This window comes from Numenius arquata, chromosome 2, assembly GCF_964106895.1.
Source record: "Numenius arquata chromosome 2, bNumArq3.hap1.1, whole genome shotgun sequence".
In the NCBI taxonomy this organism is placed as follows: domain Eukaryota; kingdom Metazoa; phylum Chordata; class Aves; order Charadriiformes; family Scolopacidae; genus Numenius; species Numenius arquata.
The window spans coordinates 77267090-77290097 of record NC_133577.1 but is presented as its reverse complement, the minus strand read 5'-3'; the positions used below and the strand labels follow the sequence as shown (position 1 = coordinate 77290097).

The following is a 23008-nucleotide window of genomic DNA, read 5'->3' as shown; positions in this document are numbered from 1 at the left end:
CCCAAACCCCCAGAGCTGTGATGATGCTAGGCCTTCTGCAGGGTTTTGCGCTGGAAACCCAGGCCTGTGGCTCTACCTCTCTCGTGCCGTTACTCCCGTCACTTAAATCCCTGTGTTTGTTAGTAGTAACGCATCGTTGTATTTACCAGGTGACCCATAGCCCTGCTGTGCCCCACGCAGCCACCTTGCCACACAGCTACCCCTGCTTCAGCCCTGGGGTCATGGCTGCTCAGGCTGAGGGAGGCAGTGGCGTTTGAAATCAAACAGTCTTACGGTGCTGACCCTGCTCAGGCAAAGGAAGGATAAACTGGCATCCTGTTAGTAGCTCCTTGAGGATGCTGTTCCTCAAGTGCTCAACTTCCCCAGTGCTACCTGCTGGGGAAGGGTGGGTGCCGGTGGGCACATGCTGCTCCCCTGCCCCTTTAGTACCTGGTGCTCTTCTCAGGAGGAGGCCTTGCTGCAGGGGTGCAGGTACCTCTGGTCCATGGCAGGGCAGGGGAATGCCAGCCCTGCAGGCTGTGCTATCAGTCGCTAGCCTGGCAGCCAAGTGGGGTCACGCCTGTTTTGCAGCTGGGAGAAACTCCTGCTTTCCTGAGCCCTATTTGCTTGTTAACTGCATGGGGAGCCACTTTCTTAATCATGTGCAGGGGGAGCCTGCTGGCAGCTTCCTTCCTCTCTCTCCCCCTTACCCCCCTTCCCAGTTGTAAGCAAGTCAGAGCCTCTTATCTGCCTCTCTCAGTGTCCGGGTTAAAGGACATCCCCTCTCCTCCCTCCCCAGCTTTCTGTTGCCCAAGCTACACCTATCATGTCCTAAAAATCAGACTAACTGGGACTGGTGGCCACCCCCTTCACCTCCCTCAGCCCTCCCTCGCTTCCCTCCTGGTGCAGCCCTGCTCTATTTTGGTGGTTGTGCTGGGTGCACTGGGAGCAGTGAGCGCGTTAGCAATCACTCGACAGAGCTCCGCCCCCCCCCGGGGCAGCTGCCCAGCCATGGGACCAGGTGGGCACAGGAGGCAAGTGGCTTCTTAGGAGAAAAGTATGTGGTGGGCGAGTGGGAGGATCCTTCAAGTGCTAAGGGTAAAAAAAATGCAGCTGCCTGTGTGTCAAGCAAAATCAGCTGCTTTTAGCCCACAGCGAGCAGTAGCCCCCACCAAAACCAGCTGTGTGATTTCTTTTGTACAAATAATTACAAAGCTGCAACCAGTAAATAAAGAATGAAACTATTGAAGTGCAATGAGCTCCTAGAGGAAGGTGGGAGCACTCCACCCACAGTCCTGGCCTGACCATGGTTCCTCGCACTGGGCCAGGCACCCCAGTCTTTGTTGGCAGAGAAATGCCAATGCCTTTTACTGATTTAGCCCTTCCCCAGGGCTGATGGTGAAAGACTGAGCTCACAGCTGCTCCCTTTCACCTTTACCCACCCACCTTCATTTGTGAAACTCTGTAAGAATTTAGTTACATTCAATTTGCCCAATGTACTTGAAGTTAGCTGATGGGCTTAAGTACCCTCAAGGAGCCCAAATGATACAGAACCATGAGCCTCTCACCTCCTGCAGAACCCAGCTAAACCTGCCAGAGCCCCTCTGCACAGGGGGCTTGTGCCAGAGAGGCGAGCGAGTAAGAACCCTGTGCCCAGGGGCAGAGGGGAAGATGGTGCCTCATCCCAGGAAATATGAGAAAGTCTTTTCCCCAAGCAGCGCCCAGAGCAGGCTTGCCCAGTTCTCTGCTTTCTTACTATTATTTGTTTGAATAATAGTTCAATAGTTCTTTGTCAGAAGAGGTATTCCCCTGGACATACATTTTTCGCACCCGTTGGGAAAAACGAAGTCTGATGTTCTGCCTCTACCTTGAATGTAATCCTGAATCTTTCTGCTGTAACCACTACTTGTTTGTAAGGTGTATTTGACAAGCGCGCACTCTCCCTTCCACTATGCAGCAAACGGCGAGGGGTGGTCACAGCACCGTCTAAAATGGATGGTGTTGGGGCATCGGATCCAGAGCGAGTATTCAACTGGAAAAGGATAAAAGTGACAAGTTAACGGGGGAGAGAATGGATCTTTAAATTGAATTATTTTTTCAGTTACAAATATTTGAAAAAAAAAAAAATCCATTTTATTAAAAAAAATTCCAAACAACCACGTGCTCAAAAACTTGTCTGCTCTGCTGGGGGGAGGGCTTGGGGCCACTCTGCCTTTTCCAGCTAAGGGTGGGTGAACCCTCTGGGTCTTTCTCAAATCTGAAAAAAAGAAGCTTGAGTGGTGGTGCCTCATCCCTTCTTAGCTGCAGGGAGATTCCCTCTGTGTGTGGAAATTACCTACCCTGCAACCAGAAGTAGGTTTTACAGTAGGAGAAGCCCAGACGGCTTTTACCGCCTCCCCCAGCCCAGTAGGTTGGTCTGGACTCCAGCTGTTGCGGTGATGAGGTGACACTGCAGCTTTCCTCAGCCAGATGCCAAACTGGAATTATTTTGACTGAAAACGCTCATTTTCACACCAGTAAGTACGCTGCAGATTGCACCCTCCCATGAGCTTGGGCTTCCGAACACAGGTCTCCCAGGCCCTGTGCCCTGTTACTGTCCTACTTTGCAGAAGAGACTCCACCTGCTTTTCCTGGAGAAGCTTGTTAAGGTGAAGACAATACTGTTGTCCACCAATCAGCCCTGTTTTCTGCCAGCCCCTCTCCCTTCGCTTGGGGCCCTCCCCTTACGGGACACCTAAATCCCTTCATTTTGGATAGTTCCTGCTTGTCAGGGCTGCCACTGCTCGTTGCACAACTTCTCCCCACTGCCCGGTCTGAGGCAAGGTCAGCATGAGGAGCCCCCCATGGTGCCAGCCCAGGTTGAGCAGAGGCCTCAGCCTGACACACAGGAGCCAGCGCAGAAACAGGGGTCATAATTATCAACTGGCAGAAATGAAGAATTAAACCTAGTCCCAGCCCTGTCAAAAAACCAAAGCCAAAGCCCAGCACTCTCCCAAGATGCAGTTTATTTACAAACCCACCAAATAAAGGAAAGTAAGAATCTAGTGTCATTTCATGAGTAGTTTGTGCTCACAGACAAGCGCTTTCAGTAGAAAGTCACAGACTCCATATCCAGAGCCACCACCACAAAGCAGCAGTTCTCCACTCCTGACCTGTGTCCTCGCTGCCTCCGCAGGGTGAGGAGGACGAGTTAAATCTCCCTGAGCCAGCTCCAACCTGAACCCCATCCTGAGCTACAACGGTGCCAAAATATACACATTAATTTACAGCTTTTTGGTTAACAGTAAAAATCATCTCGAGACTAAAATGACAGCATGAAACACTCTCGTTTAGGGGAGAGGCCGGTTGTGTCTGCTCCCAGAGGAGACAAGGCCCATCCCCTAAGGCCATTACAGTGGTAACAGCCCGGTGCAGTCGGGCACCTCTTGTCAACATCCCACACACCAGTGCCAGGGAGGTGGGATGAGGCTGATGCTGGTTCCCTGGCTCAGCCCTGACTCCAGGCCAGAGGAACTTGTCCAAGTGGTTCGGGGTTTGCCATCCCTCTCCTGCCAGAGGTGAGCCCTCGGCTGGCCTGGGGGGAGGATGTGTTTCCCCTGTTTCCCTACAGTGCCAGTCCCTCACCAGCCCCATTCCACTTGCGCCCGCAGTGCCATCAGCTCTCACGGACCAAAGCCACCCCGCATGGGCTGCCTCTTCTCCACAGCCATGGCAGCAGACACGCTCACGCACCCAGGAAGCTGCTGGCCCAAGGGGCATCGGGCCAGGCTGCTCCCCCTGGCACTGGGGGGGAGGCAGGGCTGAGGCAAGCAGAAGATGGGAGTGGCAGAGCTGGGGAAGGCTGGGAGAGGGCACTTGTTTTTTGTGGCCAGAGCACACTTGTCCCTTTGCAGCATCACCCTCAACCATCACCTCCCTCGGGTCTGCAGCCTCTCTTACTGCTGCCCTCTGTCCCAAGTGGCCCCGCAGCCCCCTGAGGGGGATTTTGTCACAGATACAAGTGGGTGGGGTGGGGAAGGGCAGGGGGTGAGACATGACGGGGGTGGGGGAGACGAGTGTGCGCCATTGAGAAGGTTCCCCAAGATGGGGTGGGGCGGGGGTCACCCATCTATGTCCCAGCTGAAGAGATGGTGCTTCACGAGCATGTCCTGCACCCCTTCCTTCAGTGGCTTCTTCTCCTTCTCCTGCAGGATGACACAGAGACCTGGGTCAGTGCACCGCACCCAGAAAAGGGAAGGTTGTGCCTGAGGGCAGAGCCCAAGTCCACCAAGGTCTCCAGCCTTCACCGCTTCCCACCTCCACCCAGCTGAACCAGGGAGAGGCCCTGCGGTTTGGAGAGCACCGGGGGAAGGGAGGGGCCCTCCATTTCCCCCTGCCCCAGCTGGGCAGGGACAGGCAGCACCCTCTGCCAGCACTGCCGCACAGCTCCCTGTACAGCCTGCCCAGGCAGGGAAAGTGGCCCCATCCACAGCCTCTGGAGCTGGCTTACAAGGATGCCGAGGATGGGTTGGAGCACAAAGCTGGGACAGGGGGGCTGTAAGCGAAGCCTGCGGCTGAGAGAGAGGAGAGATGCCACCTACTCACCTCCCTCTTTATTGGCAGCTCCCAGTCCTGAGAGAGGCTGAAGGCAAATTTGCAGAGGACTCTGCAACAGAAGAGAGCGATGGTAACACACAGGCCACACACCCACCCAGATCACACCCCAGCCTGTGCCCACAACTGCTGTCACCAGGCACGCAATTACACCAGCTCCTCCACTTGCCCCAGCACGCCACTAAGCTTACAAGGATGGAAATCCTTGTCTGATGGTGTTGAAAGGGCAGCACCAGCCACTCACCCCCTGTTCCCCCCTCCTCCCCCCTTTTCTTTGGGCTTCACATCCTGCCAGACCCAGGCTGGAAAGAGAAGCTTTGAAGATGTGACTCAAGTGCAACCCCTACAGAGCCTGACACAGCAGTGCAGGGAGGCACGGGCAGCCCCAGGCTCTGCTAGACCGCAGACAGACATGGCTAAGGACTGTACAGAGCGGTTGTGGGTTCCCCTCCAGAACACAGACTCCTGCCAGAGTTTGTGCACCCCCCTCTCTCTCCCTGGAGTAGGAGAACTGTCCTGACCCCCATGCACAAGTGCCACACGGGGATGGCAAGCAGAGCTCCATTTCTGGACCCGGCTCTAAACAGGGGCTGCAGGCACAGCCTCAACCTTCTCCCTAGGACAGGGATGCAGAGCTCAGATCTCCTGGCAACAAGCTCATCAGTCCTTCAAGAGTCAGGGTAAACTCCTGCGTGGGGGTCTCCTCCAGCTCCTGCAGCAGTGAGGCAGCCGAGGCCCTCCACAGGAAGCTGGCTGGGAGAAATATGGCATAAGCTGCTGCTCCTGCTCCTCACAAACCCGGGCCCAGCCACGAACCAGTCCCACTTGGTCCTTCAGCTGTGCTGAACGAGCACTGCCCCCGTGCTGCAAGAAAGCAGCCATGGGAGAGCACAGCACAGAGGTCGAGGGGACTCCCTTTGTCCCACTGAGCAGCAGCACAAGGAGAACAGGACACCCCAAGGTGTGCACACACGGGTCTGCTCCCCGCTACAGAAGCTCCCACTGGGGCCAGAGGCAGTCAGGTGGTGTGAACAAAAGTCAGTTCCCGCAGGACAGCAGCTGGAGTGGTGGTGGTGGTGGTAGGCGATTTGCTCTGTGGCTCCCTGGGACTGGATGTGGCCTTGCAGAGTGCAGGAGGGCCAGAAGCATGCAGTGTGAATGTGGGCCCTGGGATTTGAGCGATGTGCTTTGTGTGAGCTCAGCCACGTTCAGCCGCTACCACCACTCCCTTGCTCAACCAGGAATCAGCCGGTGAGTGACTCCTTCCTGGCAAGCAACAGCCAGACCGTGTCCCTAGCACATTCCCTCTTCCCTGCTTGGACTCAGGGTGGCTGGCAGAGGACCTGGAGAGCAGAGGGGTGGAAAAGGCAGTCTCTCTCCATCAGAGTAGGTGCAGGGGCACAGCAGGAGGTTGCTGGCAGGCAGAGGCTGCCTGCTTGTCACGACAGCTCCACAGGAGCCAAGCTCTGCTCTTGATCAGGCAGGCACAGTGCATCACATTAAACTGTCTAGACAGTTGCTGCTGCCTCAGCACACAGAAGGAAATCTCTGCAGTGGGGACGTCTGGGCAGCCCACGCTGCTACGCACTGGAGAGGGTCCAAAGCCAGCCACAGTGAGGGCCACCTCCTGCAGGGGAGAAGGAAATCCACCCCAGACCCTGGCAAGGCCCATGGGAACAGACTCACCTCAGCTCGCATTTGATCTGCACCCAGCCAGGACTGCGCAGGAACGACCAGGGATGGAACCACTTCTCCACGGTCTGCAGGCTTGAGCACAGCACCTCTAGCCACAAATGCAGCACCTGCTCACTGCAGCGACGGGATGGAGCCACGTTACTCGGCTGAAGCCGGGGAAAGAAGCCCCCCATCCCTTTGTCTATTCTCAACCTAAGTGTTGACCCCAGCCTACAGTCCTGTGTCCCCATCAGGAACAGGATAACCCAGTAAACTCATGTGAACCGCTCCGTGCAATGAAAGCTACTTCATTCAGCCAGGAGACAGGCCAGCATGATGAACAAGAAAGGAACAGACTCCACTCAGTGGCTGCAGTACGTGGGAGAAAAAGACCCTGTGGCCCAAGGTAGATTGAAACAACTGCTGCCCCTTGAGTCTGTTCTGCCCCCACCCAAGCTCCTCGCACTCCCCACCCTGCCTGGGGATATCAGGACCGGACGACTCACTTGAGTCCAACACAGATGAGGGAACGAAGCTTCACGTCCATCTGCGCATGTGCAGCATCGTGCGTCATGTTCACAGCCTGAACTGCCTGTGGGGTGGGAAGATGTGGTTACTGCCTTAATGGGCAGCCATTTCAACAACATGGCCAAATGCTGCCCTCCCCAGAGCTCCCCACCCTCACCCAGTGCCACGTGCTAGCATCAGAGGGACCAAGCCTTCCTGATGGCTTCCCCTTCTGCCTTCCCCAGGCACCTGGTGTCTCTACTGCTTCCCATCACGGAAGGTCTGGGAGGCTCTGGAGCATCACCCTCCAGTAGCCTCCATGGGAAACTTCCCCACATGAGGAGCTGGGCTGGGGGCAGCACTCACCCGATAAAGCAGCTCCTCTGGAGTGAGGACTTTGCCATCTTCATCAAGCCTGCAAAGATCAGAGCAGAGAGCTAGCTACCTCTAGAACCACCCTGGGCACAAGCAGGTCTTTCTCCCTCCATGCCCCAAGAGTGCTCTTGCTATTGCTGAGCCCACAGGTGATCCCACAGCCATGAGACAGCAAGATACAGACCCAGAAGCAAACCCAGGAGTGCGAGGAAGGGAGAAGAGCCACTGCCAGCCCCAAATGAGCATGGGCACAGCAGCCTGCTGACAACCACACCCACAGGAGAATGGGGCAGATCATGACCCTTCCCAATGTGGAGAGCAGCAGCAGTTTAGTGAGCATGTGGGAGTGAGGGACAGACCCAGCTGCTTGGTGTGAATAAAGTGGCCTTACCTGTAAGTCTTGCAGAGCACAAGGCGAGAATACACAGAGTCAAAGTCCCGTTCCACTTCCCGGCTTGCAGCCTAGCCAGGTAGAGGGACAGTCAGTACACTCTGCCCTACAGCCCCCTCACACCAGCCCTCTGGCAACACCGTCCCACCAAGGGAACTGAGACATCTCACCTCTTCAATGAACAGCCAGGGATGGCAGGCCCCCCCCAGCAGAGATGGCTTCTTCAATCCATGTTCAAATATGGACTTCAAGGCTGGACACAGCGTCCCTCGCACCAAGTCCGTCACCCCTTCTGTGACTGAGTCATCTCCAGCGATGGAGTACTGAGGAACATGAAGAGCCAGCTCTCAGCATACTGGCAAGGGGGCAGAGTATGGGGTGGTCTGCTCACCTACAGCTTCTTTGTGCACACCTCTTCCACTCCCAGGTGTCCACCAGCCCCTCCTCTTCTCTTAACCCCTTATGCTCTTGCTGACTCTTGCATAAGGCATCATGTTCAGTGCTACTCCCCTGTGATTTGCTGGCACACCAGGATCTTTGTGCCCAGGTGCTGCCCAGGAGACCACACAGGTGCCCCCAGCACCATCCTGGCAGCATCTGGCATGTAGGAACCACTGCGCTTTGGTGTCATGCTGACTGAGACAAGGTAAGGAGAAGGACTTGCACTGAGGGTCTCTGGGACTCTGCAAGCTGCTAAAAGTCAAGGCAAATGGGGGCAGATGGGAACTCCCAGGTCAGCTGGTACTCCACTCTGAGGTACCACCCTGACATGCTGTTAGCAAGAAGGATACTCCAAAATTAGGATGAGTGGGATCCTCTCTATTTCCACAGCTGGGAGGAGAACTCCTCGGCAGTACTGGTTATGTTCATACACAGAGAGGTGATCTGCATCTAAGGAACCAGCCCTGAGAAGGGGGTGAGGAAGCAAGTAAGATATCAATAGTAACATCTCTTGTGGGGCTTCTTTGGGGGTTCCAGGTTAGCCTTTGAGCTCTTCCTCACTTCCCAAATGATGAGGGGGAGAGGGAGAACAGGGCCTCTTCCACTTCCCCTGAAAATTGCCTAGGCCAACAGCTGATGATGTTTGTCTCCTATTTGTTAACCCAGCCTTGGGGCCACATTGAGGTATCTGCTCTAGATAGGTGGCATCTCACCACTGCTGGTTGCAAGAGGAACTGAGACACAGTGCCCCCTCAGGCACAGCTGCTTGGGGAGAATCCACTGTGGTGACCACATGAGCAGAATCCACAGGCATAACCTCAAAGGAGGAAGAGAGCAGTGGAGAGCAGGCAGAAACACTGCCCACGGGACACTGCTGTGTACCTGCTTGGTGCTTTCTCAAAGCTCATCTCTAGGGCCCTTGCAAGCCCAGGCATCACACTCAGCTACGCCCTGCACTCCTCTAGGCCCTCATTCTCCCCTTGGTGAGCAGCAGGATGTTGAGCAAACAGGCTTAGGAAGATAAGCTGCCTGATCACATCACTAAGTGCTCAACGAGGGAAATTCACGGCTCTCTTCAACTATGTTTTTTCAGTTATGACATGACTCTTGTTGCTGTGGGTTTTTTTAATTACCTCTTTACTCCGCTCATCCAAGATCTCCACAAATTTTGCAGGAAACCAACCTACAAAGAGTAGACAAAGAGGTGAGCCTGACATAGACTCCAAGAAACTCCTACACAGACAAAACCAGAGCTCAGTGGAAGATGAGAACAAATGAGAATTCATAGGGTCCACCCCAAAGAAGGAAGCGAGCAGCCTCAAAAAATCACAAGAATTAAGGCAACTGCAAGAGGAAGCCAATTACAGGACACTGCCCAGAAGCAGCAGAGACAACATGCACCCAACCGCCCTGTGCCAGGAGGATGGAGCCTAAACTTGCTGTTTGCAAGAAGTAACCAGGCAGCTGCACCACTGCTCTCAGGCCCTGCTTTAACACTCCCCTTATCCCTGGGAGATGCTCTGAGTAACTGGCAGAGCCTTTGCCGCAAACGTGCCAGAGCAGTTGCTGTGGATGAATGGATGCTCCACATCTGGCCCCGCTCACAGAATCACAGAACTGTAGGGGTTGAAAGGGACCTTCAGAGATCATCTAGTCCAACCTCCTTGCCAAAGCAAGTTCACCCAGAGCAGGCTGGACAGGATCGCATCCAGTCAGGTTTTTAGTATCTCCAGAAAAGGAGACTCCACAGCCTCTCTGGGCCGCCAGTTCCAGTGCTCTCTTACCCTCAAAGTAAAGAACTTTTTCCTCATGTTGAGACGGAATTTCCTGTGTTCCAGTTTACGTCTGTTGCCTCTTGTCCTGTCACTTGGCATCACTGAGTTTGACTCCATCCTCTTGACACCCACCCTTTAGATATTTATAAGCATTGATAAGATCCCCTCTCAGTCTTTTCTTCTCCAGGGTAAACAGACCCAGGTCTCTCAGCCTTTCCTCATAAGAGAGATGCTCCAGCCCCCTGGTTATCTTTGTAGCCCTCTCCCCAGTGCAACCCATCCTGCTTCTCACCTCTCAGTCCATTCAGCTCTCCCACCCAACAGTGCTCGTCCTTCTGGGAAATGATCTGAAAAACAGGCAGTAGAAAACACTGGTTGACGAGAGCACAGTGCCTGGAGGGCTGCAGCTGCCTGGCTGTGTGTGCACAAGAAGGAAGTGCTTTCTTCTCAGCTGTTTTGCCAATGGTCTCTTCTCATGTGGCCCAGGGCCTTCAAGGGCAGAAAAAGCTACTGCAAACACAATGCTATCCATGTTTTCCCCAATTTCAGATGGGACACCCACAGCTAAAACACAAATGGATGCTTTTTCAGTCTTGCCACAGCTTAGTACTCAGCATTAAACCAGGACCAGGTTGGACCAAATCAAGCCTGGACCAATCCAGGCTGTACAGCAGCCAGGAAAGGGACTTTGTGGTTGCACTGAGAATGACCCACAAGACAACACTCACAGGAACACACTGCCTCATCCCCAGACAGCCCCCAGAAACACCATCTGCTTCCCTTGGACTCCTAACTGGGCTCTGAGATGATCTCCTCCCTCTTTCCCTGCAGAAGGAGCAGTGCAGCATCCCAAACAAGTTGGGTCTGCATGGTCCTGGCCTAGTCCCTGTCTCATAGGCTGACGCACCGTAATGATGTCATTCTTGCGGAAGCCCAGCTCATCATCATCGTGGCGCTCAAAGTCCAGCAGTGCCTTGGCTCGTCGTCGTCGGTTGCGGGAACAGGCCACATAGTTCTCGTGGTCCCGCTGGTGGCTCTCCATGCTGTAGTCTGGAGTCAGATCCTAGCATGCATGTGTATGAAGAGCAGAGAGGAATGAAAAGCAACAGATGACTTTGGCTGATCTGCCAAAGCTTGTATGCCCCTGTTCCCAAAGCTTTTCCTTCTCCTTCCCAAAGCTTTTCCTTCTCCTAGCAGGCAGACCATGTTTCAGTGCAGCCTTCCTCCACTAGGGATGGGTTGAGCAACCCTCACCTGCCACCCATTACACCTGGCATGTTCTTACTTGAACCTATGCTCCAGGAGCATTTGAACAGCCCTGTCCTGTGGTGGACACTCAACACTCATGCTTGGAGCACACAGCAGTGCAGATCCAGCTGTTCCCACTCACAATGCTGCAGTTCTTGGGATCCACACACTGGAAGTGCCGTGCCACCTGGAGAATGGCCTCACGTAGGTCAGCCACCAGCTCTGTCTGCTTGATGTTCTTGGCTTTCAGTGCCTCCAGATCATCATCCCCTGGGGGAGCCCACACAGCCAGAGGGAAGGCGAGGAAAGGAAAACAAGTATGAGGTATTTATTTTTTGTTAACATTAGAAATCATTGATTCTACAGAAATAAAAAAGAGCCTGACATTAGAAAGGTCTACACTAAGGAAGGTATTACTGCAAAGTATTCAATAATGTAAATAACCAATACCAATCTGACCGACTCAAATTTTAAGGAGCTGGTATTTCAAATCACATATGGAACTAGAAGATGTCATCTTCGATCTGTCTGGACAACTCAGTACACCAAGGCACTGCGTACTACTTTAGAGAAGTGTCTACACAGTATATAGACAGCTGAATGGTGGGACCCAAAACTAGGGAACTTTCAACAACTCTCTTCAACTGAAATTCTCTTGAAACTGAAACAGCTTTTGGTTGAACTACTTCTGATTTTTGAATACCTCACAGGCTGAGAGCATATTCTTCACTGAGTCTTGAAAAACATTTGAAAAACAAGACAGCCCACTTTCCTGTGTCATTCTAGAAGTCAGAGCCACAAAACAAAACGCACCATCTACTTAAGACCTCAATCTCCCTAAGAGCCAGCTTTCAAATCTTTTGGGTGTATAGAAATGGTGATAAGTACAAAGTACAAGTTACCAAAGCATCTTTCAACTGTCATTAATTCCCCCAGGAGTTTTGACATCCTATTTCAATTACGCAGAAAGATACTTAATGGGATGGATTCTTTAAGCAGTTAATGTATCTGAATGCCTTAAAAATTGGGTATATGATGTTCGGGAACAATGAACCATTTTCTGCTTTTTCTAAAAAAATTCAGTTTGTTTTAAATTCAAAGTGTATTTTCATACATCTGTTTTTGCTTTCTCTATAATATACTGAAGATGTGGCAGCTTGATTAACAAAATCAACACTTAAAACCCCATATTTTTCACTGAACTCCAATTTTTATACAAACACAGCTTTTATGCAAGACCCAAGTAAACCATTGGCTAGCAAATTAGTACTCTTCTAACAGCATTATAGAAACCAATATGAATAAAGTGTGGCCCATGCTATACAACTGCTGCAACAGCTATGTACACATGAAGCTTCTGCTTATTGAAAAGTGATTAACAGTATCATTTAATCACAAGTGATCCTAATTAAAAAGACTAAAACTTTAAGAACATAAATAGAAGCACAAAATTAGATTTAAAATTATTTTTATAATTGTTTTCTATCTGCTAAATTAAATTATTAGAGAATCAGACACACAAAGCTTAAGAGAAAAGTGAACTTTGCTTCTGGACTAGAAAAACTGTAGGGCATACTTACTCCCAGTCTAAGCAAGCATTGAAAATTAACAAAACCTCCTCCTCAGTGGCCAGGGGTAGGAAATAAAGCATGTAAGAAGTCTCACTACATATTCAGAGATGCATAGATTGTAAATAGATAGGTGATCACGCAGACGGCGCAGATTCCCAGAAGATTCATGTTACTAAAACAGAATGTTGACTAAATAAGAAACTGCTCAACCACAGCCACACTAACTCTGTGGGCTGCCCTCATTTACGTAGGTCGCTGATTCTTTCTGTCATCATTCAGTCCCTTCTGGCCAAAATAGTGTGCTCCTCCCTCTGTACTCAGATCCACCCTACCTAAACACAAGCAGAAGATACGGGAAGCAAGTTCCACACCCTCCCACCTCAGAATACACATGACACAGAGGAAATCAACTGGGGTTTCCACCAGATTCACCTCACTGCACCCAACATGCCTGCACGTATATTTCCACAACAGGAAACCAGCGCAGGATCAGCCACGTGTGAGGATGCTCTATTCTGAGCCTGCAAAGACTGACCAGCTACGCAGTTGTGCAGAGGAGGACCAGCTTTCCCACATCCTTACTGCAATGCCCATCCAACAGGAACAGGGCAATGCGCACATCTTGTTCTCTGCCAAACCACCTTTCGCTGTTTCTTCTTTCTATTCCTTCATTAGAAATCCAGTCCAACTCCTTGGATCTCGGCTAAAGAAAGCCCTGGGCCTACCTGATCTAGCATGAGAAAGAGTATGGCTTTGAGCAGGAGAGATTGGAGTACAGACATCTAGAGGTCTCTTCCAAATGGTGCTCCTGTGATTCTATGACTCCTGTGCAAGTCAGTGCTAAATCTGCATTCACTCTAAGGGAGAAGAATTAAGTTCTGGGTAAGTTCTTACTCCCACCCAGACAAGGGCTGCATCTATATAAGGTGAATTTATCACATCCAAGCTTTCCTTCCCCTCCCTTGGGCTGAAGTTTTCCATTCTGGTCATCTGCTGCAGGATGGTAACTTCTCTATTTTAACCAATGTTTTAATTACTAAGAATATTAGGTAAAAAATATGACAGTCACTGTATAGAAACCCCACTAAAACGAGAAAACACTATCAATCATCTCCGTTCTACCATTCATATATTTTGAAACTTGAACTTATAATTTATCTTTGTGCGTGGGTATAACTCGCTATCACTTTCATTAAGCTACTCAAACTTGGTCAAGGAGACTGAGACAGAAGAAAGACGCATTTGGCAGCTAAGTAACCTCAGTGTGCACTGTCTGTATGATAACACTACACACAAATAGGTCTGAGTTTAGCTTGCACAAGCAACTTTCCTGCATTTCTTCACTTTTGCATGCTTGACTTTACAGCTTCATTGGTCTTCTACCATAACTTTTATATGTAATGCTGTATGTGCTTGTAGCAAGACAGTGACAAGCCTCCCGGAGAACATCAGAAAAGCTCTTCTCTGAAAAGACCATTAAAACCCAGTTTTAGATTTATTCAGGCCATTTCAACCTCAGCAGGAACACTATTTGAACCCTGTAAATTCAGTATGTTGTCTTCCTCCGGAAAAACAATTTCTGTGGTGAGATGTCGCAATTTCAAGAAAGCTAACCAGTTGCAAGGAAAGTGATGACAGTGAGGCTTACAATAGAAAGGGCTATTATAGAGTCACAAAAGCAAGTTACTGTTAAACCCATGCAAAATCTACTCTGGCCCTGTGATTTCTGGACATCTGCTGGCTCAGCTCATAAGCAAAGAAAATTAAGACTCAAAAGTCTTCACAATATTGAGCTCTCAAAGTAAGTAAGGGGGTGTATCAGTCATGTTTGTATTTATAAATTTTGATGAGTGACACATTGGATCATCCTGTCCTGTCTCAGATCTTCAGAGATGTTCCTGAACTGAGCAGAGTACGATCAGGAGAGTGTAACATCCAGCCTGTTGATATCAGAAAGTGTGTTTGACTGTTGGTCAGAGCAAGAAGGACATTACAGCTAGCCTGAGCTACAGCCCACTGTTTGTCACCATTTAAGGTCTTACCATCTAACCCTAAAATTCACTTTCTGAGCTCAGACCAAAGCGAGCAAGTAGAAAACTGCACTTCTTCCCTTCTCATCCTTCAGTTCTGGCTCCCTTCTCTTCCCCTGTCCCAGTGTTTCCCTGCTTTGCTCACTCCTCTCCCTGCCGGCTGCTGTATCCATCAGCACCACATGAAAGGCACAGGATTGTCCTTACCAAAGAGCAGTGAGGTAATGCCAGATTTCCTGCGCTGAGTCCTGCGCCGCACAATCTGCGGGAGAGGGAAGAGAGAGAACAAAGTGCACGCATTAGGACAGTTTTCAGAAATAAAATAAAGCAATCCGCCACACAGATCAGCTCTGGGCAAGGGGTCCTGACAGCGACCACAGGAAGGGGCAGGCAAGTGAGCTGGCAATTTTCGACAGGAGTTGTTCTGGTTCTAACACAATGAATCAGCTCTACTGCTTGATATGCTCCATGCGCAATGGGTTATTTATAGCTCAATTATTACGAAAGCATAATTGGAGTTCAAGAATCAACCATGACTCGAGTGAATAATTTTAGTTCTAATTCTACTTGTTGCCAAAAGCAGTTCTGCACGTAATTATATATAAATTTCTAAGTGGATGCCTATTACGTTTTAGAATTGCAGGATCATCTTATGATTAGCACACAGATGAGCATCGAGAACGTATCTTCCACGCAGGCTTGACAAACAGGAGCTACTACATCTGCGACTGCAGACTGTAGTCCAAGATTAAACACAGGTGCATTTTTTATTCAGCTTCTCAAAGGCTGCTGCTTTCTAATTCTACATTCCAGAGTTATTTTTGTGTATCAGTTTCTTACTAATGGATTAACTCCAGTTCCTATTCTGCATGCTGCAAGCAAATTCTGCCAAAAGCATATGCTGTTTCTTTTAGTTTCCATTAATAAAATGCATCGTAAGTCTCATTAATGATAATTACAATCAACGTCAATATCCCTTTCACCTGGGATTTATCAACTAGGACAGATCTGGCAGCATTTCATCAGTACAGACCTTCCCCCTCCCTTCCCAATACCCTTTCTCCACTGTATGACAGAGTCATCCTGGAGCCAAAATCCTCTCAGACAGGAAGACCTCTTGCTCACAAACAGCAATTGGGAGGAAGCACAGAAAGGACTGGCAAAAAATGGAGCAGCAGAGGCAGACGGGACTCTGTGCACTCACTTTGGATAAATTGTTGACAGTGGTGCTGGAGTTGAGCAGCTGCCCTTGGTCAGCAATGAGGTAGGCCAAGTGTTTGCGACGCTGGGTCTCCACCGCCACATCTGTCAGCGAGCCAGCCACACGCATGGCCTCCCGCAGCAACACATCTGCATCCTCAATCTGGCTTGGGATGTCCGAGAGCGTGTTGAAGATTGAGGCGGAGTTCTCGGACTGGATTAGCTCGTCCTCCTGCAATGATGCACTCATTTTGCCACACAGAACAGAGAGCATGACAGCCATGTTCTTGGGGCTGCTAGATGCAATTTTACATTCAGTGTACAGCCTGGGCCAGAAACAATGCAGACACAACTAGATAATTCCATAAAAATTTCAGTAGCAAGAGTTCAAGCTACCTATGAGAGGAGAACAGCATCTTTTACTATTCGACTGCAGTGTGATCTGCCCCCAAATTCTAGTTGGCGTGTCTCTGATTCACAGCATCCATCATTGAAATGAAGTCAAATCAGCAAGGAAAGACAGAAGAGAAGCTATTCTGTACCCACCGCCAAGACTGGGCACAGCAGGGATCTTGTTGGGGAAAAGGGAATGGAAGCTGCTCAGTCCCACACACTACAGAGCACCTACCATGTCAAACTGCTCCACCTTCCCCTTACTCCCAGCAGGCTCACCCTTGCCCTTCGCACGGAAAGCTGAACCACAAAATTATTTTTCGCATAAAAAGGAAAAGATCAGGTGGTTAAATGTAAACCAGCCAAACCAAATGTAGTCAGGACAACCCTAATCTCTTGGAGCATTTAACAGTGCCATCAGAAGTTCCCCAGATGACCCTGGCCTTGGCTTTATATCTCTGCTCAGAGATGGTGCAAAATCAAGAAGTATCTTGGTTTAGGTAAGATGGAACCTCAGGTTGGGATCTAGACTGAATAGAGGGGGTCAGCTGATGCGGTTTAATTACGAGGGAACAAATGAGGTTGGCAGGGGAAACAGCAATACCCGAATACTGTAAAGAGCCTTGGAAGTTCTTCACAGCCCCCAGCTCTGAGGAAGGCAGGAAGTAATCTTCCAGAGCACATTCCCAAACCACACACAGGAAGTGGATACAAAACCTTCTTGCCCCTAAAACTCAGAATTAAACACTGAAGTACTATAAAGGACAAAGAGGAGGTGGGAATTACCTTCATACTGAGCATGCCCAAAGTGAGCTGGAACAGCACCAGAGAGCCCTGGTAGAAGAAGAGGTCCCAAATACGTAGCAGCAGCTTGATGTGGACAACACTAGCAAAAGAGGTGAGGAACCAGTGCAAGGTGATCAAGGAGAGCTCTGTAAATAAAGATACAGAGAAGAAATATGACAAGGCAAGTCAGCCAGCTCGCGAAGATGGACTCTCCTAAGTGCTCTCCTCCCAGCTCAAAGATGACCACGCAACTGCCTCCATGGCCAGGAGGCTTGCTCCTAGCCCTGCTGCTCTCCCTTTGCGAAACAAGAACAATAACTTTTGTCTGCATATCATCCCGTCAAGAAAAGCTATGGTTTCTAGGGCACACTCTTACCGATGTCGTGCTCCTGGAGCAGCTTGTCCAAGCGGGGCAAGTACTGCACGATGAGCTGTCGCAGGACACGCTGGTCAGTCTGCACGCCCATCAGGGTGGTGCTGAAGTAGGAGGCAGGAACCAGTTCCTCGATGATAGCACACATCATCCAGAAGGCATCTTCCTCCTCCAAGAAGAGCAGCAGAGAGGCAGCCACCTAGGATTTTGAAGGAAGAACTGCATATCCTAAGAGGAGCAGAACTCTTTCCCCACTTCCTCACATGGAGGGATGGACCAGTATCTAGGCGACCAACATCTTCCTTCCTCTGCAGCAGCTCTTTTGCAGTCTCCCACTGAAGTGATTCCTCCTCAGTGTAATGCCTGTCCCTCCCCAACAGATAAACCAAATTCTTCCACACCTTTGGACACGTCGTGCTCCTCTGCTCTCCCTTCCCTAGGAAAACCATTCCATGTGGAAGGGATTTCCCTTCTGCTCATCTGGCGGCCATAATGTCTGGCAGCACTGCCTCAAACCTTTTGCCCCAGCATACCCACCACAGACAAAATGATCCCTATCATGAAGACACTATGAAAGCAGGTTACCATGCCAGTGCCTTGGCAATATCCAATCTCTGGGTAGAGCCAGGCAAGTCCCCGCAGTATCCTGCGTAGCCGTGGCACCCCAATACTGTTCATGTTGGAGAAGCAGGCGTTGCTGGGCATCGTGCGGAGTAAGTCCTTTTCAATCTGTGAGACAGCCATAAGCAAGGACAGGGTCAGTTAAGCAGCATCTGAACAATTGCCTTCTGCTCTCTACACTTCCCCACAGCCTCTTCTTGCCTCAGGGAACTCTGCTTCCCCACACTCATGCGTAGATCCTTAGGTACCAAAGATGGCCCTGTCCAAGCACCTCAGGTCAGTTTAACAGCCTTCACTGACATGTCAGAAAATGCCAGTGCTGATGGTGACTTGGTGTTTCCCAAGAAATACTTGCCTAAACTCAGCCCCTAGCTTCACCACTGAGAATACTCAGCATAGTGGTTGGGAATTTCATCTGCCTGGATTTCAAGTAAGGCTTCCCAACAAACCTATCCCAGAAAGAAACCAACCCCCTGGCCACATCTGTGACAGGGTACTTGGCAGTGAACAGCCCACAGATCTCCCTTGGGCAGTGTTGTTCCTCCTTCCAACCATTTTGAACCTAGCTTCTTAGTGAGAGGTGAAAATGTGTAGTGCTCAGTTTCTTTTGCCATGGACTTTGCCTCCTCCCACAAAAGGAGGTCAGAGTAAGAGGGAAAATACCCTGTAACAGTCTTGCTGGTGTTCAGAGACTTTGTATTTGAGCAGCAGCTGCCACTACCTCAACAGAGGTGCATCTGTCAGCCTTTCACCCTTCACTTCCCTCAGTGAACACCAGGATGTTTGCCGAGATGCAACGGCAGCAGTGTTTTCTAGCCTGCAAATAGCATGGGTCCAATCCCTTCACTGCTGTCCTAGGAAGGAGAGGGGCTGCACAGTTGCTATTCCAACAAAAAAAGGAGAAATATGCCCAACAGGATTAAGCTTTAGCAGGATTCAACCACACGTGTCCTCTCAATTGTCCCTGCTGCAGGTGTTAGGTAGACTCCCCTCACTCCTCGCACAGTAAATCTTGGCCTTTCTCCTCACCCCCTTGTGCCCAGTCAGCACCAGGCACTATCTCCTACCTGTTTGGCAGCAATGGTTTCATCATTAGAGCTGTTTTTCACGATATCCCGATATGACATCTCCGAATTCCTCTTCTTCTGCAAGGCCCCAGACAGGCGCATCCACAGCTGGGGGGACAGGGTGACCAGAGACAGGAGGCGTCACTAAGACAACCACATAATGCCATAATCTGGCACCCTCTCAACCAAGAAAAAGTAGTCTCCCTCCACTGTCTCTTACTCCAGGCAGGCGAGCCTGCCCAGAACAGGCAGGACTCTTACCTGTGGCCTCATGCTGTGTGGGATGCCGGCTAGCACCAAGGAGCGCAGCTTGTCTGAATGCGGTAGGGTGACCTCAATTTTGTCCCAGGTGAGGTCACCCACGTCGTGGTTGTGTGTGAATTCCAGGTGAGCCTGCCACTTGAGCCTCTGCTGTGGCTCCTCTGTCAGTGGGACCCCCAGAAACTTGCTGGAGTTTGGCTCAGCACCATCTGCCTCAGCAAAGGGAGGAGAATGAAATGCAGACAAGTGAGAGAGGGAACAGGAGAAGGAACAAACATAGGGCAGGGTGGGGACTAGGAAGGCCATCTGAAGAAAGCACATTAAAAACATTCACGTCTTCCAGCCAAAGCAAAGTTTGGTTTCTAACTCTTCTCCATGCAGCAAATTTTATGGTCATAAGCACTGGGGCCTTGAGAACTAAGAAGCTGTCGGCAGGCTTCTAGTCTTTACTTATGATTTAGAGCAGAGTGTGGCTGGAATTAAACAAGACCCCAGCAGCAGTCATCCTGCTGGGTTTTGTAAGGGTCTGTAAATCAGGCTGACAAAAGTACAGCAAGCCTCAGAGGTGGCAAGCAGAAGCTATATGCTCATGCAAGTAATGAGGTGCAAAGTGTCAACTTTGGGGATATTTAATCACCAAAAAAGCTTTAATAAGGACACTTCCAAATTCACAATGAGAGAGCACCTTAACCTGAGGCTGGCTTTCTAAAATAGATACTTTAGCCCAAGTACAGGTTTGACGTAAGGCACTCTGTCCTTCATCATATAACACAGCTCAACAATGCAGTCCAAATCTTTCTGCTGATTTTATAATGCACAAGTCTATCAAATGTTCTGGCTAAGAAAATCACTGTGTCCTGTCCTCATCTCTGGGTTATTGCTTCAAAGAGGATCCTCTATGACTCAAGGTGCCTCAGGGTACACATGCAAACAACTTCTGCCCTTGCACTGTACGGCCTGAGCCCTGGAAACGTCCTCTCAGAGGACATAAAGCAATTTCTATGTCCCCCACTCCTTTCCATTCCCCTTTGCAAAGGCAACCAGCTGTTGTAGTTCAACACCCAGGCTGCAATAGCCCTCCACAACTCCTTCTACTTGGTCAACTGCCTCTATCTTTCAGGAAAACCAGCATGTGGGTTCTGGCTCAACAATTTGCCCGGGTGCTGGGATGGGAAGAACACATACAGCTGCCACTCACCTTGGCCATGAATTTTTCAACAGACAGCACATGTCATCGTGCCTGCTATCAGTGCTTACAGTGCTACTGAACATGACAGAGACCTGTGAACTGGGAAAGTTGCCCTTCCCCAGCATGTAGCTACTAATGGAAATAGTAACTTCTTAACTTTTCTCTGTCTCATCCATGGCACAAGCACAAGGGTATGGAAATGACTCTGCTGGAGACTATGCTTAAGGCCAGCACGTCTAATGCACTTAATTACAACAGTAGGATACAGAAAGATGATGAAGCTGGGCAGACAAGACCTAGCAAAGAATGGTTGTAAAATCACCCTGCCATACTCAGAAGCATGGGAAGGGCTGGACGCAGGACACAATTAAAGGGGAAGGGATGGGACTGGCTTTACCTTCTTTATCAACTCGGAAACCGAATTCATCGTAGTGGAACTCTGGCTGATCGATGGATTCTTCTTTCTGAGAGATGTGAGGAAGGAGAACAGACACTTTCACCAGTTTAGCACTGAACAAGTGAACAGAGACACGTGGATATTGCCCCATCTCACCACTGTCCGCACTGTGCCCCTCCGAGCAACTGGACTCCTTTCCCTTTTATTTTCAATGCCTCCCACCACAATTCCCAGGCGGAGAGGTGTTGCCTGCCATTCCCATTTTGACTTCTCCACAGAAATTGTGAAGCCCTGCCTTCACACCTCCACAGATTTTCCCAGCAGGGCTTGAGCACAGCATCATATCCAGATCAGAACCTCCCACCTGGAGGGACACACAGCCCTCCTCACGGTTAGTCCTCTGTTACCTCTGTACACACATTGTAAATTCAGCTCCCTGCATTGCTCTATCTCCTGCCTGTTGCTTTCAGATCTCTCTGAAAGACAGCAGGCAAAACTGGGATTTGCACCTATGGGGCAAACCCAAATTATAGGCCAAAGGAAATTAAGGTCCACGATCCACGACCCAAATCTCAACTTTCCTCATCTGTGCTCCTGGTTGGCAACTGGGCTGTACCCACTGGAGGTTGCAATCAGGCTTTTTTAAAGAGTGCAAGACTACAGAGACCTTCCCTTTCCTGCAAGCCCACCTGCCCTTCCTGTGGGGTCTTGCAAGCATTGCACCCAGACAGCGCCCAAAAAGCATGCTTCTAGCATAGCTCCACAATAAGTTTAAACCTGCTTCACTGGGCTCAGCTGCCTTCAGCAAACACTGCGGGTAAGTTACAAAATTCCACAGCTGCTTCCTTCCTTCCTGCTCTCCCCACCTGGTGACAAGCCTTGAGGCTAGCATTTCCTGCCATGCACAAGCCATCCAGAGTAGCTTGATGGTGACAGAGACTCCCTTGAGGGTGTCAACATTTTTACAGTGGAGCAATAGTTGCAAAACAGTAGGGCAATAATTCACACAAGCTTCTTTGTGCTCTGCAAGATCCTCTTGCAAGAGCCAAGCATGCAGCCGCAAAACACACAGAGTTTAAGTCACAGATCAGCATCCCCAACGAAAGCACTGAAGGAAGAGTGCATCTCTCCCCCACTTTACCCTGTGGCTTTCAGAGACCACCAGAAATCACCAGGGTTCCTTTATCTCTGTGCAGAGCCCGAGAACACCCCCTCCCTGTCCCACACCATCCATACCTGTGTGTATTTTGCCAGGATCTCCTGAGGCCAAATGCTGGGAGTGAGTGCTGAGAAGGGACCCCCAGCAGAGGGAGTGTGATGGCCTAAACAGAAAGAGAACATAGAGCAGTGAAAATCTGGAATGACTCCCTTGGAAGATGCACACAAATACACTGTTCCAGCAAGAGAAGGACTCTCTCAACAGTTTGTCACTAGTACCACTCTAGACACTGAGACAGCTCCCGCTTCACCAAGGAAGCAAGTAATTTAAGATGTTTTTTTTTCCCTTATCATCAAGCAAAAAAAAGTAGAAAGGCAAAATGGAATTCCCTCTAAGAAAGAAACTTTTAGGGAAGAGAAAGAGTTCCATAGCATCACATGATCTTTCTTCTGCTTGGAAAAGCTGTGTGGTCAATGCCAAGCCAGGGGAACCATTACCAAAAAAATTATTATGGAGAAGTAAACACCTCCTGTGGAGGCACTGACCCCAGCACCAGCAGCACTCTAGAGTGCCCTGAAACTTTGTCACCCAGACACCAAAATGGGAAATCACAGCCCTCAGCAAGATGCTCGACTGCTTCCTTTCCTCCAGATGAGCTGGGATATTGCCAGACCATATACAGTGAGCTGCAGCAATAAAAGTACGCCTATCATCTTGGTCTTCTGTGTTCAAGGTGCTTCCAGTCTTGGGTAGCGTCCCACTGAACAGCTTCCCTTGGAATAAAAGCACGTCAAGTTTTGCAACTGAAGCAGATAGCATGTCCCAGGTCTTCCACTGTGCACATGACCAGGAAAAAGGTTTACTTGGCTTTGAAGTATAGTCGTCCTCAGGGTTATATACCCTGAAATAACCAGCTGGATCAGGAAGGAAGGTTTACACAAAAATACAGGGTGGGAGAGCTGGCCACTGTAAGAAGGA

At 50.0% G+C, this 23008-nt stretch overlaps 1 protein-coding gene across 3 annotated transcripts; it reads right to left on the bottom strand.

Moving 5' to 3' along the window:
* Positions 1 to 811: 811 nt before the first annotated feature.
* SGSM3 (small G protein signaling modulator 3) lies at positions 812 to 22187 on the bottom strand. 3 transcript variants are annotated; one of them, XM_074168341.1, is made up of 20 exons: positions 22108 to 22187; positions 20872 to 20938; positions 19286 to 19494; positions 19025 to 19132; positions 17922 to 18065; positions 17340 to 17535; positions 16964 to 17109; positions 15789 to 16016; positions 14792 to 14846; positions 11126 to 11253; positions 10643 to 10798; positions 10028 to 10082; positions 9094 to 9143; positions 7690 to 7842; positions 7520 to 7590; positions 7120 to 7168; positions 6753 to 6838; positions 6259 to 6381; positions 4564 to 4624; positions 812 to 4163 (listed from the first exon to the last, which is right to left on the bottom strand). In XM_074168341.1, the coding sequence occupies exons 3-20, from the start codon at positions 19295 to 19297 to the stop codon at positions 4080 to 4082; spliced, it is 1905 nt and encodes a 634-aa protein (XP_074024442.1). In that variant the 5' UTR covers positions 19298 to 19494; positions 20872 to 20938; positions 22108 to 22187; the 3' UTR covers positions 812 to 4079. The 3 variants fall into 3 exon arrangements, with proteins under 3 accessions (XP_074024442.1, XP_074024444.1, XP_074024443.1); XM_074168343.1 differs by lacking the exons at positions 20872 to 20938; positions 22108 to 22187 and having other exon boundaries at positions 4080 to 4157; positions 7690 to 7764; positions 19286 to 19426; XM_074168342.1 differs by lacking the exons at positions 19025 to 19132; positions 19286 to 19494; positions 20872 to 20938; positions 22108 to 22187 and having other exon boundaries at positions 4080 to 4157; positions 17922 to 18041.
* Between the last annotated feature and the right edge of the window lie 821 nt (positions 22188 to 23008).